The sequence below is a fragment of the Mesocricetus auratus genome, unplaced genomic scaffold (assembly GCF_017639785.1).
Source record: "Mesocricetus auratus isolate SY011 unplaced genomic scaffold, BCM_Maur_2.0 Super-Scaffold_100004, whole genome shotgun sequence".
NCBI classification, from domain to species: domain Eukaryota; kingdom Metazoa; phylum Chordata; class Mammalia; order Rodentia; family Cricetidae; genus Mesocricetus; species Mesocricetus auratus.
In genome coordinates, this window is record NW_024429189.1 from 45,277,256 (window position 1) to 45,292,430 (window position 15,175).

General features: G+C 45.4%; 1 protein-coding gene across 18 annotated transcripts in view; it reads right to left on the reverse strand.

Annotated features, from left to right (window-relative positions):
• Positions 1–5,010: 5,010 nt before the first annotated feature.
• Positions 5,011–15,175, reverse strand: part of Ttn (titin) — a 273,546-nt gene continuing 263,381 nt past the window's right edge. For 17 of the 18 annotated variants that reach the window (XM_040745672.1, XM_040745669.1, XM_040745666.1 and 14 more), the window contains 6 exons: positions 9,479–15,171; positions 9,197–9,353; positions 7,710–8,401; positions 7,466–7,619; positions 6,659–6,961; positions 5,011–6,320 (listed from right to left, as the gene is read on the reverse strand). In XM_040745672.1, coding sequence (XP_040601606.1) covers positions 6,022–6,320; positions 6,659–6,961; positions 7,466–7,619; positions 7,710–8,401; positions 9,197–9,353; positions 9,479–15,171 — 7,298 coding nt within the window. In that variant the 3' untranslated portion in view covers positions 5,011–6,021. The remainder of the gene's footprint in view (positions 6,321–6,658; positions 6,962–7,465; positions 7,620–7,709; positions 8,402–9,196; positions 9,354–9,478; positions 15,172–15,175) is intronic. The other variant, XM_040745671.1, reaches the window with a different exon arrangement.

Below are 15,175 nucleotides of genomic sequence, written 5' to 3' on the forward strand. Positions count from 1 at the left end.
TGGAGATATTTTCTCCATTGTGGTTCCCTCCTTTCACACGATTCTAGCTTATGTCAAGTTGACATAAAACAAGTTGAGTTGTTTCCTCAGTCAGGACAACTCCAAAAGTAGATTCTTAGTGTAGAATGTTGTCCACTGCTTTAGGATGGTGACCTTCAAATGGAACAGAGCCCAAACCACTTCACCCTAAGCAAGGACTGTCTTTTGCCCTTTCACTGTAAAATAGCTCTGGCTTTTGGGGTGACAAAGTGGTAGCAAGACATTGTGGAGCAACCGGCCTGACTTCTGAAGAGCATGTCCAGCTCATTGATTGACTTTGGGCTGCGTGCTGGCTTAGCTGTTTCAACTTGACACAAACTAGAGTCACCTGGAAAGAAGGACCCTCAGTTGAGGATCTGCTTCCACCGGGCTGGCCTGTGGAGGTCTGAGAAGCCTTTTCTTGATGAAATGAAGGATGTGGGAGGGCCCAGTGCACTGTGGGTGGAACCACCCTTAGGCAGGCGGTCCTGGGTTGTTCAAGAAAGCAAGCTGAGAAAGCCACGGGCATGGAGCTAGTCAGCCGCCTTCTTCAGTAGTCTGCTTCCACTCCTTCCCTAAGTTCCTGCGCTGGCTTCGCTGGATGGATCGGGATCCGGAACTGTAAGTGAAACAGATCCTTTCTTGCCCTAAGTTGGTTTTGGTCAGTGTTTTATCATAGCTACCTGCCACAGAAATGTTAGTGACGGACCCTGGATCTCTGTGTTCCTCCGCTTTCAGCCTTCTCCTCTGTGGGTATCTCCGCTGACTGAGTTCTCCGTAAGTGGACTTTGTTCAGTTTCCTGTGTTCTTGTTAGCCAGATGGGTCTACTGATGCCCACCTTCCTCCCACTACCTCGGGAAGTGGGGGTGGGGTAGCTGGCACTCATCATGGGCGTGGAGCAAGTTTCGCAGCAGATGGGGCGACTAATAGGACCTTTATGGTGCCTTTTAGAGCTGGCAGCTGCCAATTAGAAGCTGACTTCAGTCATGTGCGTCAGTTTTAGGGAAGCATTCTGACCCTGTGTTCCTCTAAGTTAGCTGTTTAGTACCAAGGCTTCCTTGGAAATCCTGGAGTTGTCCCTTTAACTCAAAGAATTTATACCTACCAAATCCCTAGCAAGAAACCTTAGTCCTTAAGGCCCCATTGGTTCCAGAACTCCTGGTTTGGGAGGGGTCTTAACAGCCTTTCCCAACAGCATAGGGAAAGAGAATTCAAAACACTAAGACCCTCGCAGGGATTTCAGGGTGATGTTCATCCCTTCCTCTGCTTCAGGACGAACCATATAGGAATTTCCTGTTAACAGACATCCTGAGGAACAGGAAATACTCAGGAACATTTCAAAGACGTAAAACCCAGCCTTTGTAATCTGCTTTGAGATGCAGATCCCTGGACCATCCTATATCCAGTGTCCTGTTTACCCAGCAGACCACTTTCTCCTGATGTAAGGAAACTGGACTTTAGTAGTTGGTCTTTCTTGTCGAACTTTCTTGGACCACCAGTCCCCAAATACTGACACAGACTTATTACTAATTATGAAAGCTTGGTCTTTAGCCTAGGCTTGCTCCCAACTAGCTCTTACAGCTTGAATTAACCTGTTTCTACTAATCTACATTCTGCCATGTGGCTTTTTAACCTCTCCTTCATTCTGTATGTCTCAGTGTCTCGATGACATCTCCCCAGAAGCCTCGATTCTTCTCCAGTGCCTCTTTCAAAAGTCCCATTTATTCTCTCCTGCCTAGCTATTGGCCATTCAGCTCTTTCTTATACCAATCAGGTACCTTAGGCAGGCAAGTTAAAACAGTGGCATATTTTCACACCATGTGATAAAATATCCCCTAACAGACTTCGGCAATTTTTAAAAAATTATATTTGGTGCCGATTTCCTTTATCTTCCTGGAGCATAATCTCAAAACATTCTTACTGGGTTTGGTCACCATGGAAACGGCCTTGCAGCTTTTTAAACTGACCATTTCTGGTTATCTGCTTCTCTGTTGCCATGTGTCTCTGTTCCACAACCCACTACTACTGGACAGGGGACACCGATATTTTGAAAGATTCCATCAAAATGTTCTTATGAAACTGCATATATGCCAGTCATTTCTAGTGTTACAAGTTGAATTTTGACTTTCCCCCAAAAGATATGTTGGATTCTCAACCTCCAGGACCTCAGGATGTGATCTTATTGAGATAGGGTCTTTGGGGGAGATAGTGAAGCCTAATACAGCATGGCTGCCTCCCTACCAGGGAGCCACTGGGAGATAGACATTCGTGAGCTGAGAGGCCTGGAGTGGGTTCTCCCTTCACAGCTGTCTGGAAGGACCCTGCACACATGCAATTTTGGATTTCTAGTCTCCAGAACTTGTGCAAGTCACTCTTGCGCAAGTCACTCACTGGTACTTTTTTTGCAACTACCCCAGCAAGCCAATACATTTGGTGGACATCAGTGAGACCTAGAGAAGCTTCCCTCTCCTCCATGGTGACCCCTACTAAGAACTACTGCTGGTACATCTTGGCTGCCAGGCTAAGCACTGCTGTATGAGCTTTACATGTAGTAACTTGCCTAATGCTTCCAACAGTACTAAGAGTGTTGTTCCCATCTTATGGATGAGAACACCAAGGAGTGGTCAAGTTCAGTAACCAGCCCCAACTCACATAAATTAGTAAATAGATCCTAGATTTGAGGTTATCATGCAGGTCTCCTCACACACCTTGAATGCAGACATAGAATTTCAACATATTCTGCTTATTGTGTAACCACCAGGGGGTGGGTTGTAAAACAGGAAGAAATAAAGGAAAGAAAGGGCAGGATGGCAGTGATGACAGAGTTTGGTGTGTTGGATAGGTTGGAATCGGGGAGAGCCACGTATTTTTTCCTGCTCTCTGTTGCCCTCTGCTGATAAGAATGGGGAGAGGAACGTTAATCTGACTTGGAGATGAAGCTATGGCACTAAGGACGGGGGACCATTTCCCAGCTGGTTAAAGGTGGGAGGGCCGGCAGCAGCAATACCACCCACCTCAGCAGGAGGCAGTAATTTCAGAGGAGCTTGGGGGAAAGTGGTGTCAGGAGCAGGGACGGAGCTCCACCTCTGTCCCAGGCAGTCCCTGTACCCATCGGTGGTATCCAGTGGGCCAACCAGGAGTTCTCACTGAGGAATGGGCAACTCAGGCCTCGGCTTCAGTACACAGCGCCTTCTCTTGAAAGAGGGTGCTGCCCTCCCCTCCCCCAGGCACCTAGGATGTGGAAGCTGATAAGGCAGAGTCCTTCGTCATAGACTCTTACTGACAACAAGAAGGGCATTGCCTGCCCTTCAAAGCCCGAGTCACCCTCGAAGTCACCCTTTCCATCCTGCTCTCACTTGGGGGTGGGTGCAAGCTGCCTGTGGCTGTCAGAGTACAATCCTAGGTGTCATTTCCTCGGGTGCTGCCGCAGTGTTTCTTTGGAGGAAGGATCTCTCATTGGTCCAGGGCACCCTGACTAGGCTGGGTTGACTGGACTGCAGGCCCCAAGGACCTTCTTGTTCTCCCCTCCCCAACACTGGGATCACAAATCAAGCCACCACACTTGGCTTTTTTAATTCTTAAATGGGAAACAAATTCAGGTTCTCATGTTTGTCTGCCATCTCTGCTGGCTGAGTTAGCTTCCCAGCCCGTCTCCCATTTTGATGTGCAAGCCGTTATCTAAGGTAGGATATGCAACTGATGCTATTGGTTCTCTCCAGCTTCCCCAGGATATGTGGGCTCTCCCTCACTTGAAGCTTCTTGAGTGTTGACTGTGTAGCCGCCTCAGGAACCAGAAAACCACCCTGCTCAACAGGGGCTTTCTCACCTGCTCACCCTCTTTTGCTCCCTGTCGTCCCCTTTCAAGTCCCTGTAACTGTAGCTGCTGACGGGCTTAAAGGGTACACAAAGGGGTATCTTTGCTTCTGGAAGCATCTCAGTGACATCGTGCTCCCTGTGAGATCAGGTGGTGATGTGTTCCCTGTGAGATCAGGTTGGGGTCCTGTTGGTGCTGCATTCTGTATTGCCTGTGAAGTAATCCAAGGACTTAGCTGATGAGAATCCCCAGCTCCTTCTTACCCAGTAGTCACCAGGCAGAGGCACCCCTGTGAGCAGAGCCTGTCTCCACTAAGGTGGGCAGCTAACAAGGTAGTACTCAAGACCGCTGATGCAAGAATCAGAGCTCTGCTTTTAGGAAATCTGACTTAAACCAGAATAACTCCCTGAATAAGTTAATGAAGATCCAAGGTGGTCTTTAGCATAAAAATGAAAGTATGTAAATTGGCACAATTAGTATTGATGTCACTTTAGGCAAATGATTATCTTTGTATGTTTATAGTTACTCTTCGCTAATTGAAGTGGACAGGTATAGGTTTTTTTTTTTATGGCAGGAGCTATTTTAGCACCAAGTACTTATCAGTTGTTTTTTAAAATTATTTTATTTTATGGGAATGGTTGCTTTGCCCAGATGTATGTATGTGTACCACATGCATGCTTGGTGCCCAGAGAGTGTCAGATCCTCTGGAACTGGCATTTTAGACAGTTGTGAGCCACCCAGTTGTGGGTGCTGGGAATTGAATTCTGGCCCTCTGGAAGAGCAGACAGTGCTCTTAACTGCAGAGCCATCTCTCCATCCTGTCAGCTGTTTTTAAAAGGCCAGGAGAACTAATTGCACTTCTTAAGATCTCTAGTCCTAAAACCTGTTATTTGCTCTGTAGCTATAATAGTTAATTTAGTTTCCCATGCAACTATTTTTTCTCGATAATTTTAGAAGACAAACTTTCATGGATAAATTTATTCTGAGAACTATACCTAGGCTTTTAAAAGAAAACTGTTGGAGTCATTCAACATAGCAACTTAAACATGTGTTTGGGTAGGTTTTTAGCGCTGGCTATTTGGAACTTCAGTTCCTTATGCTGTCTATGGCGATCCACATGTGGTGTAGAAGCTCTAATTCCCTTTCCAGAATTGCACAGAAAACAACCAGCCACACATTTTGAGGTGCAGATAGCTTGCTTTATTTTTTTTCTCTTTATCTCGAGGAGGTCCAACATTTGTAACTACCAATTATACCGGCATGAAAAGGACTACATCAAATTGATAAGTTTTTTTGTGGGCAGTTGGTAGTGGTGGTGTTTTAACGACAGCTTCATTTGTTGTTGTTGTTTCATTTTGCTGTGGCTCATTGCTTAGTTGCCCTGTTTCAGGTGTGATTTAAATTTAGAACTACCACACGAGGCATTAGCTGCACCCGGGACCCCCAGGAGTTGGCACTGCTCTGGCACAGGAATACTTGAATAGCTTGGTTAAACGAGGGGATGGCCAGGAGATGGTACTTTTCCCAAGCTACCCAGGCACTCCTGATGTCAGAGACAGTGTGAAGTGAGCGAACAAAGTGTTGGCCGTTACACCTTGCTCTGGTAATATTTGTCATGATAATTTCAGGTGTGACATCATCAGAGAAAATGTAAGACGTTAAAGTGCTGCTTACAGGAGGGTAGATGCAAACATCACCAATGCCTTACATTTCTGAATCAGTAGGTATCAGTGCACATGTCAGAGACATGCACAGCAGCATCCTCTTTTAGGTGGATAGGACATCTTCAGTGGGGAATTTCTCAACCCACTGAGGCATACTTAGATATCATCAACAGTATGTTGAGGCACAAAGATTGATTAAGTATTGGCAGGGTATTCGTTCCATAATCTGTAAGAAACTTTCTCCTACCAATGGTTAGTTTCAAAAGTTACAGTGTAAAATGTCATAAAATAAATGGTACAAAACTCTATAACCGTGAATCCGGCTATATACAGTATGTACATGTCAATAGCAAATATTCTCAGGTCAACAAGTATGAAAGAATTGAAATGCATATTTTTGGAACTGTGACTCATTTTGATGGATACAAAACTACTTAAAAGTATTTACAGGTCAGAAAGATTAGTCCATGTGAATCATTTGTGAAAGATCATGAATGTAGAGTAGAAGAGCCCCCTGGCCCCCCTTACATAGAGCGGATATTAATATTCACAGTGGCAGAGTCAGATCCAAATTCATTCCCTAAGTGCAGGGTATAAAGTCCACCATCTTGTTTTTGTACGTCCATAATAATCAGAGTTGTCAGGTCATCTGTGTTTTCAATGTGGAATCTTCCTTGCTGTTCTTGGTTTTGGATCTCCCTTCCACGACAGGACCATGTTATTTCTGGAGTAGGCTCCCCAGTAAAAGCACAGGCTACTGTTAGAACTTTGCCTTCATCGATGCTGATATCAGATGGGAGAGCCTCAATTTTAGGTGGAATTCCTTTATGGAATAGCAACAGAAAAGATTTAGGATCACTGAAACAAGAAATCCTCCTCACTTTCTACTGAATTTTAGGCACTAAAACTGTGCTTCTCAACCTGCAGGTCACAACCCCATTGGCAAACTTGTATCTCTAAAAATATTTACATTATGATTCGTAAACCGCAGAAAAATTATAGTTACGAAGTAGCAACAAAAATAATTTTATGGTTGCGGGGCACCACAGCATGACAGACTGTACTAAGGGGTTGCAGCATTAGGAAGGTTGAGAATCGCAGCACTAAAACTATATTGTTCTATGTGGCTTGGCTCCTTCTACTAGGGATTTTATTGCTCACCTCTTCCGCCTGCTTTCAGCATTCTACTGGCTGAGCTTTCCAGTTGTGTCATACTAGATTTCCCCATAAAACTGCTGGAACTCATTTCTACAAAGGACTCTTGCGTGGAGGACATGCTTTGGGCAGACATGCTTGCAAACTTCATTTCAGTCATGCTGCTAGCGCTGCTGCTGCTGAAGCTGCTGAAGGATGCCTCTTGCTTAGAGGCAGACATTTGGACTGACTGAGACGAGAAGCTTCCTTGCAAGCTCGTGTCACCACTTGTTTTCAGTACTACCTCTCTGGATGGTTCTTCAACTAGAGCTGTGGAGCATAGCAGATACACAGGGGACATCAAAGACATCTGGTTACTTGGTGACATCTGACGCCGACTTAACGAGAATGAAAACTTACACACATGGAAACACAACCCAGTTTGCTGTTGAAGCACAAGCAAATACATGTATACATACATACATTTGCCAAGAGCTAGCTCAACGGCTCTGAGAAATGGTCCTTAAATTTCTAACATTGCATGCAGGTGCTAGAAATCACTAGGAGAAAAGTGATTAGTTATGTATAAAGTAATTAACACATGACAGTCTGGAAAGTTTTACAGGACTCTTGGTAGTTTTCCTTCCAAAATTTCACTCATCGAAACTCCTGTGTAGAGAAATGGACCATGAGGATGAATTCACACAAGACGCCTCTCTCTCTCTTAGCCGTGGACTTTTATGAGGTCTTTTGAGAATTTTCCATGCTTAAAACACAAGCAACCCTCCCTTCACCCCGCTGAGGCCTTGAGGAAAATGGCAAAGATGTACTTACGAAAGACTGTTAGGGAAGCTGTGGCTGAACATTGACCACGGAAATTTTTGGCCTTAATTGTGTACTTTCCGCTGTCACTTACGGATGCATTTCGGATCTCAAGAGTGTACACATTTCTGGAACGACTCACACTGACATTTGAAGAAACGGAGATCTTAAAGAGGAGGAAAACGACATTAAAGTCTTTAGGTGGGAACATGATACTTTAAATCTTTGTCAATATGCATTCATAACTTAAACTTACCGGCAGGTTGTTTTTAAACCACTCAATATCAGGGGATGGCTCCCCGCTGATCTCACAAGAAAAGAGAACATTTTGTCCTTCGTTAACATTTTGAGATCTCGGTTGTGAGATGAAGGCTGGAGCATCTGAGAGTTCTTTGCTCAGGGTCAAGTCATACTGACACTTGACGATTCCCTGACTGGTTTTGCCTATGCAGGTGAGGACTCCTTCATCTCTGTGACTGGCTTGCTTGATGGTGAGGGTTTGGTCACTGCCAGACACTCCGTATCTGTACTCCTCTGAGTTAGTAAGCTCAATGCCGTTCAGCACCCATTTCACATCGGTGGCACCAGCAATGTTGGCTTTCAGAGTGACTCTCTGGCCATCGTTTATGCTCATCTGAGTAGACAGGACTTTGATCTCAGCATGAGTTTTGACATCTTCTGATGCCTGTGAGGTTTTGGTGACTTCTTCGTGGACGATGGATTTTTCTAGGGAGGCTGCTGCAGATTTCTTGACCTCCTCAGAAATCAGAACTTTGGATGCCTCCTCCTTGATGGCTATCTTCTCATGAGATTTTACCTCTGACATCTTGATTTCTTCAGAAGTTAGGGCTTTTTGAGAAATTTCCTCTTGGATACTTGCTTTCTTCTGAGATGTAGCTTCAGTGGTCTTCTGGGTAGACACTTTCTGTGCCTCAGTGTCTTTTACAGCTAAAAAAAAAAAAGAAAGAAGCCTCCTTAATTAAGTAGGCTTAATTGGAAAGTGACCTCCCTCTCTACTTTTGTAGATTCTGCTATGTGATTCAGAATAAAAAACAGATGTCAATTTCTGTATGTTATGTTGGTAACACCAGCTCCAGCTGTAGGGAATTGTCACACATGACTTTTGAGATTGGTGCAGTAGATTTTTAAAACTAGACTAAGTTGAAATTGATTCTTTTGACTTGAGGGGACACATCTTGAACAGGTAGGCAAAGGCTTAGACTGTGGAGTTTGAAGATTTTGAGCAATTGAAAACTACCTTTTAAAAGACTTGAGGCACTAATTTTAATTGGGATATGAGTATAGTCTATTCACCAAATTTGTGCTCCTTGGAAAATGGCAAGCATGAAAGTTAAGGAGGAACTAACATTTTATGTATTCACTCAGTTTTAGTTATTTTATCTGTATATAGCCTAGGCTGACTTCAAATTCATTATATAACTGAGGCTGACCTTGAATCTTTACCCTCCTGCCCTAACCCAGTGTAGTGATTATAGGCCAGAGGCACTAGACCTGTCTGACCTTAGTCTTAAATATCCCTGAGAGCAGACTGTAAGATCTGTGAAGTCTTACATAGCACCACATGTAATCATTCACATCTCTTATGCTAATACAGAGGCATATATTAACTGTAAGTCTGTGTTTCTAGATTTGAAGGTGTCTTAGACTGGTGTGTGTTGTGTGTTAGAAACTGTTTTAATAGTGTTCTCTAAGAAACATTATTAAGAACAAAACTCCACCTACCTGTTATTGTTAGCTTGCAGCTGGAGGACACAGAGCCAGCTGAATTTGTCACGGTACAGGCATAAAGCCCACCATCAGAGGTCTCAGTCTTGAGGATCTCTAAGATGAAAACATCGTTGTCTTTTGAGAGTTTGTATTTGCCGCCTTGTACGATAGCCTGTGGAAAGCAAGTGATTGGAGTTTTAAAGCATGCCTTAAACTGCAACTTTCCTTAGGGACTGGGGATGAGTGGGGAGACATTAGATTTTTCTAGAAAACAGAGGACATTTTAGAACTGGTTACCTTTCCATCCTTTGTCCAGGCGACAGTTGGCTGGGGCTCTCCAGTGACTTTAACTGTAAATTTAGCAACACTGTCTGAAGAAATTGATATATCCTGCAGCCCAGTAACAATTACTGGCTTTGAGGAAATTGATTCGGGAGATTTGGGTTCCTGCTTCTTGGCTTCTGTTGGCTCAGCGGTTTGTTGAGCAGCTTTCTTGGCTTCTGCTGACTCAGCAGTTTTCTGAGCAGCTTTCTTGGCTTCTGCTGACTCATCAGTTTTCTGAGTAGATTTCTTAGTTTCTGATGTGCTTGACACCTGCTCATGAATGCTCTTGAAGGATTGCCCAGTAAACTGGAAGCTGGTTTTGGAAGTTCCTCCTTCACCAGAGACCTCACAAGCATATTCTCCACAATCAGACTCGCTAAGGTTGTGAATTTTGAGTTCGTAGGTACCGTCTGCTGAGTAGTGAAACTGAAAATGCCCGTTGTCCTTGAGTCTCTTGCCGTCTTTATACCAGGTGACCTCTTTGGCACACAGTGCACTACTTTCAACCGCACAGGTCAGCTTTGCAATATCTTTAGAAGCTTCTGCTTTCAGGGACTGAGTTATCTTTGGTGGGGCTGAGACTGGGAGCTGTTGAGCCTTCTCTGCCGGTGCCGGCTTTGTCTCGGTGGGTGACATAGCTTTCGGGTGAGCAGTCACCGGTTCTGGAGATTTGACTCTTTTGGGAGACTTCACTGTATCTGGGGACTTGACTCGCGGCTCTGGGGACTTTACAATGGGTGGCGATGTCGCCGTCTTTTCAGCGGCCCTGGCCTTCTGCACGGCCAGCGTGAATTGTGCTTCTTGCTTCCCATCGGCATTTTCCACTACCACACTGTAGTTGCCCTCATCGGAAGCCTGCACCGAAGAGATCTCAAAGGTTGATTTGTACTTGGTGGTGGTCACTTGGTGGCGCGAAGAAGTACTTATCACTTGTCCTTTGCGAAGCCAGGTCACCGTTGGAACCGGTTCCCCGTCTGTATCACAAGAAAACCTCGCAGGCTCGCCTTCATAGACAGTTATGGACCGTGGCTTTGTTAAAATCCTTGCCGCCAGTGTCGTCTTAATCTTTCTCACTGTGGATTTTTCTTCCAGTGACTTTTGCTCAGATGCAGCACTTTTCATTTCCGCGGAGGTATGATGCTCATAGGACGAGAGGCTTTCCCTTGTCTCTGTCATTTGTGACTTCACTTCCCTGATTGAAGAAGCAGCTTCCATCTCAGATGTCCTCTTAAACGATGAAACTGCATATGCCTCTGTCTTTGTCAGTTCAGGGAAGACAGACTTGGGGACCTCCTCATCTCTACGCCGAGATGCGTAGGTGGTATAATCTCCCCCAGTGACGTCCAGGGTTGCGTAGTCAGATGCCTCACCTTTGTAGTTGGTGCACACAGCACGATAGGTTCCACTGTCCTCAGTGTGACAGTCCAGAATTTCCAGGGTCAGGACCCCACTTGTATTGGTGTAATGAATCTTACTGCTCTCTTGGAGTTCGACACCATTGTGGTACCATTTAACTTCAGCAGTTGGCTTAGACTGGACGTTTAAGATGAAGCGTGTATTTTGGCCACTTGGCACCCTATGGGAACGCATCCGCAATGTGATGCGAGGGGCGTGGTCAAGTGTGAAAGGCTGCTGACTCAAAACTTCGTACTTTCTTTCTGATGTCTTCTGAGTCTTTAAGGCAGCTTTCATGGACTCGTACCTGGAAAAGATATCAAATCTTGCGGACCTCTCAAATCTTGAGAGGGATCGCTCACTAGACACAGGGCTGGGAGAACGCGGGCGGGTTCTCTCTGGAGTGGGAGATCTTCTTTCTGTGTCTTCCTCATAATCCTCAGCAGGTTGTGGATGGGATCGGATCAGCTCGGACACTGGTCTCATTAACTCGATGTAAGTTGGAGACAAGGAGCGTCGCCGTCTCAGTAGTCTGGACACAGAGGACGACGATTCTCGGTGAGCCCGTCTGGAGATTTCGTATTCCTCTTCAATTTCTGTTATTTCTGTCACCTGTCTCTGTCGCTTTGATTTCTTTTTAGACTTTTCCTCCTTTGACATGTGGTCAAGCTCACTTCTGTATTCTGAGAGACGCTGTGTGGTTGTCACTGGCCGCAGCAGCTCCTCATCCTCTTTCTCAGCCATGATCCTCTGCCGCAGCTTCGGCTGCCGGTATGAGGCCTGGGCGTGCCGTTCCCGCAGCTCTGCATAACTTGTGCTGGTTTCCTCCTTTGTAGGGATGTGATAGGTCGAGTATCTGAAGTCTCTTCTCCTGTCCTCCGCCTTGACATGAGCTGGTGGAGAAGAATACCGCAGGCTAGAAAGCTCAAAGCGTGGAGGGCTTCGGCTGGGGGGCGAAGCTGAAAAGCCCAACTCAAGCTCTTCTTCAAGACGCAGCCTCTCTTCTTCTGTTCTTTTCATTGCCAGGTAGTCATCAATGGGGAGGAGCAGTTCCTCATCTGAGATGTCACCCAGAGAGCGTCTCCTACGTCTATAGTAATAAACATCATAGTCAGGAGAAGGGGTACGCCGGCGGGCTGGCCTCACCATTTCCAGATCATCTTGGGTTAGTTTGGGGATCCGCCATTTAGGTCGGTATTGATCTGTAATTCGGGGAAGAGGCATCACGTAGAACTGCTCCCATCTTGAAAGGCGGATGCGTTTGGGTCTTTTCTGGACAACCCTGTCAAGTTTCCCCGGCATTTCATATTGATCCCGGACCTTCTTATACCACTTCATGTCAGACATAGGCACGAACTGCTTGATGCGCTGGTCTTCTTCTACTGTGGCTTGTTTGTGCCTGCGGGGCTCTGGGATTTCGTAAGGCATGGGGAGTTTTCTCTCCTCTTTCTTTTCTTCCGTCTGAAGTCGGTATTCTCCTTTGACAGTCTTGGTGCTCACAGCTGGTTTGTAAAGAATGGCAGCTTCTCTCAGAGCCTCTTGGGCTACTGGAGTCAGTGGTACAGTTTCAGTTCCAGAAAGAATCTCAGCCATCCTCAGTGTTTTGTCAATCTGTTTTTGGACGTGTCGCTCACGTTCCTCCTTACTCTGGAATTCTTGCTTGACGTATCGCAACCGTTCTACTTGTAGGTGAGCCTGGCAGCTGGTGGATCCAGCTGTGTTTGTGGCTGTGACTCTGTAATAACCTGTGTCTTCAGGTAAAGTGTCCCTTATGTGCAAGGCATAATAATCTAAGCCTTCATGGACAATTTCAATGTGGGGCCCAAGGGACAGCGGCTGACCATCTTTCTCCCATTTTAATGTTGGCGCAGGGATGCCAGACACTCTGATCTCAAAGCAGACACTTTGGCCTTCATGACACTCCGCGTTTGCCAGTAGCCGCTTGAACATGGGTCTGAGGGTGGTGTCTGTTGGAGGGGGATGTAAAGTCACAGTCAGCTTAGCTTTACAGCTGTCTTCACCATATTTGTTTCTTGCCACGACAGTGTATTCAGCATCATCGTCTGTGGTTACGCTGTTGATTGTTAACTGATAAAGACCCTTGTCAGACTCGAATGTGTATTTCTTTTCATCATCACCTGGCTTGATTTTCTGACCCGATTTATACCACGTCACACGAGGTTCTGGGTGGACAGTTATAGTTACTCCAAATCGGACATTTTCTCCCACATATGCCGTCTTGTTATAGAGAGGCAGGGTAAATTCTGGTGGCCTTTCAAGGAGCCGCATTGCATCTGTTCTGCGTTTGACTCTCTTGGTTCTACGGCAGTAATAGTCATAAACCTCCCTCACACCTTTAACGAACAGTTCTGCATAAGAGCTATCTTCTCCATAGTCATTGACTACTTTGCATCTGTAGGTACCGTCATCAAATCTGGTTATGTCTTTGACATACATGGTGGCCACTCCATCTTCATAGGTGATTTCATATTTCTCGCTGTTTTCCAGCTGTCTTACACCAAAGTACCAGGTCACCTGGGTAGACTGATCATAATTTTCGATTTTGCACACATATTTGACGTATCCCCCTTCTTCACCGATGGCATGCATTATCTGTCCAGAGACTGGGCCGATTTCAATGGAAGCTACTTTAACTTTAGCGACATTCACTCCCCTCTGAGATCGAATTGCCCCACCACAGGAGATCCGAGCTGCTGAAACAACCATATTGAGGTCTTTCTTTATCAGGGTATGGTAGTAACGCCGGTGTTTCAATGTTCTGATGACTTTAGTACTGACTCTGTCTATCTTTTGCTTCAGCCATGGGTGCTTTAGTGCCTCAGATGCTGTCATGCGAGATTTTCTCTCTTTCACCAAAAGCCGGTCGACAAAATCCATGGCTTCAAGGCTGATTTCTTTGAATGCTTCTTCATCAAAAGTATATTCAGCATTCATGATGTTCTCAATCATCTGTTGGTTAGTTTCAGCCAAAAATGGGTTGATTCCACTCAGCAGCACATACACCAGTGTACCGAGGGACCACATGTCTGTGGCAGTGCTGACGACATCATGCTGGTGGACTTCAGGGGCATAGTACTCAGGGGCAGTGAACAGCAGCCGGAAGTTGTCTCCTGGCTTCAGCTGACGTGCTTGGCCAAATTCTATTATTTTAATAGTGGAGTTCTTTCTTGTCTGGTAAATGATATTTTCTGGTCGAATGTCAAAGTTGCCAATATTATGACTGTGTAAGAACTCCAGTGCTTCGCAGACTTGGCGAACGTAGCTGACAATTTCTCTTTCATTAAGTTCAAAGGCGCTTGTATTGATGCGTTCAAATATGTCGAGTCCGGATATAAATTCAAAGATCATAACCAATTCTTCCATGCTTTCAAATGATTCATGGAGGTATAAGATGTTTCTGTGCCTAGCAATGTTTAGAATGGAAATCTCTTTCTTGACCAAAACCTGGTCAGTCCCTTTGACTTTAACAAATTTGGCCATGAATGTCTTCTTTGAGGATGTTTCAACACAGCGGTGGACAATTCCAAACTCACCACGACCAAGATCCTCAGCTATCATGTATTTCTCATAGAGTTCCTTAGTTTTAGAGTGTGATGCTTTAGTCGTGGTGACTTCCCTGGTTTCATCCACCTCATCATCATAATTCATAGCTCTGGCCTTATCTTCTTTGGTAACGGTTGGTTCTGAGGGCTCTGAAGGCTTGCTCAGGCCAAACTTATTTTCAGCTATTACTCTGAACTGATAACTTGTTTTTCCAAACAAGTTGATCACAGTGTAACGTGTTTCTCGGGCCTGTCCCACACGGAGCCATCTTTCCGCAGTAGTTGCACATTTTTCAACAATGTAGTTGGTGATTTTGCTGCCACCATCAGAAGCTGGCTCTGTCCAAGTTAAGTTGACAGAATCTCGTGAGACATCACTAACTTTGACACCTCTGGGTGGGTCAGGGACATCAGCCACATCCAGTTCAACGGTCTTTTGATCGATTCCAAATCTGTTTTTAGCGCAGACGACATAGAAGCCGGCATCTTTTCTCTCCACTCCGTTGGGGAAGACAAGTGACGTGAAGGATCTCGTGACAATCACTTGGTAGTGGCCATTATTGTCAATGAGGTCTTGTCCTTTCTGCCAGGTGATCACAGGATCTGGTTTGCCACTGAAGGGGATCTTGATGCTGATGACTTCCCCTCGGAGAGCATGAACTGCTCCCATGCCTTCAAGAGTTTTGGGCAAGTGTATCTTAGCTGGAACTGT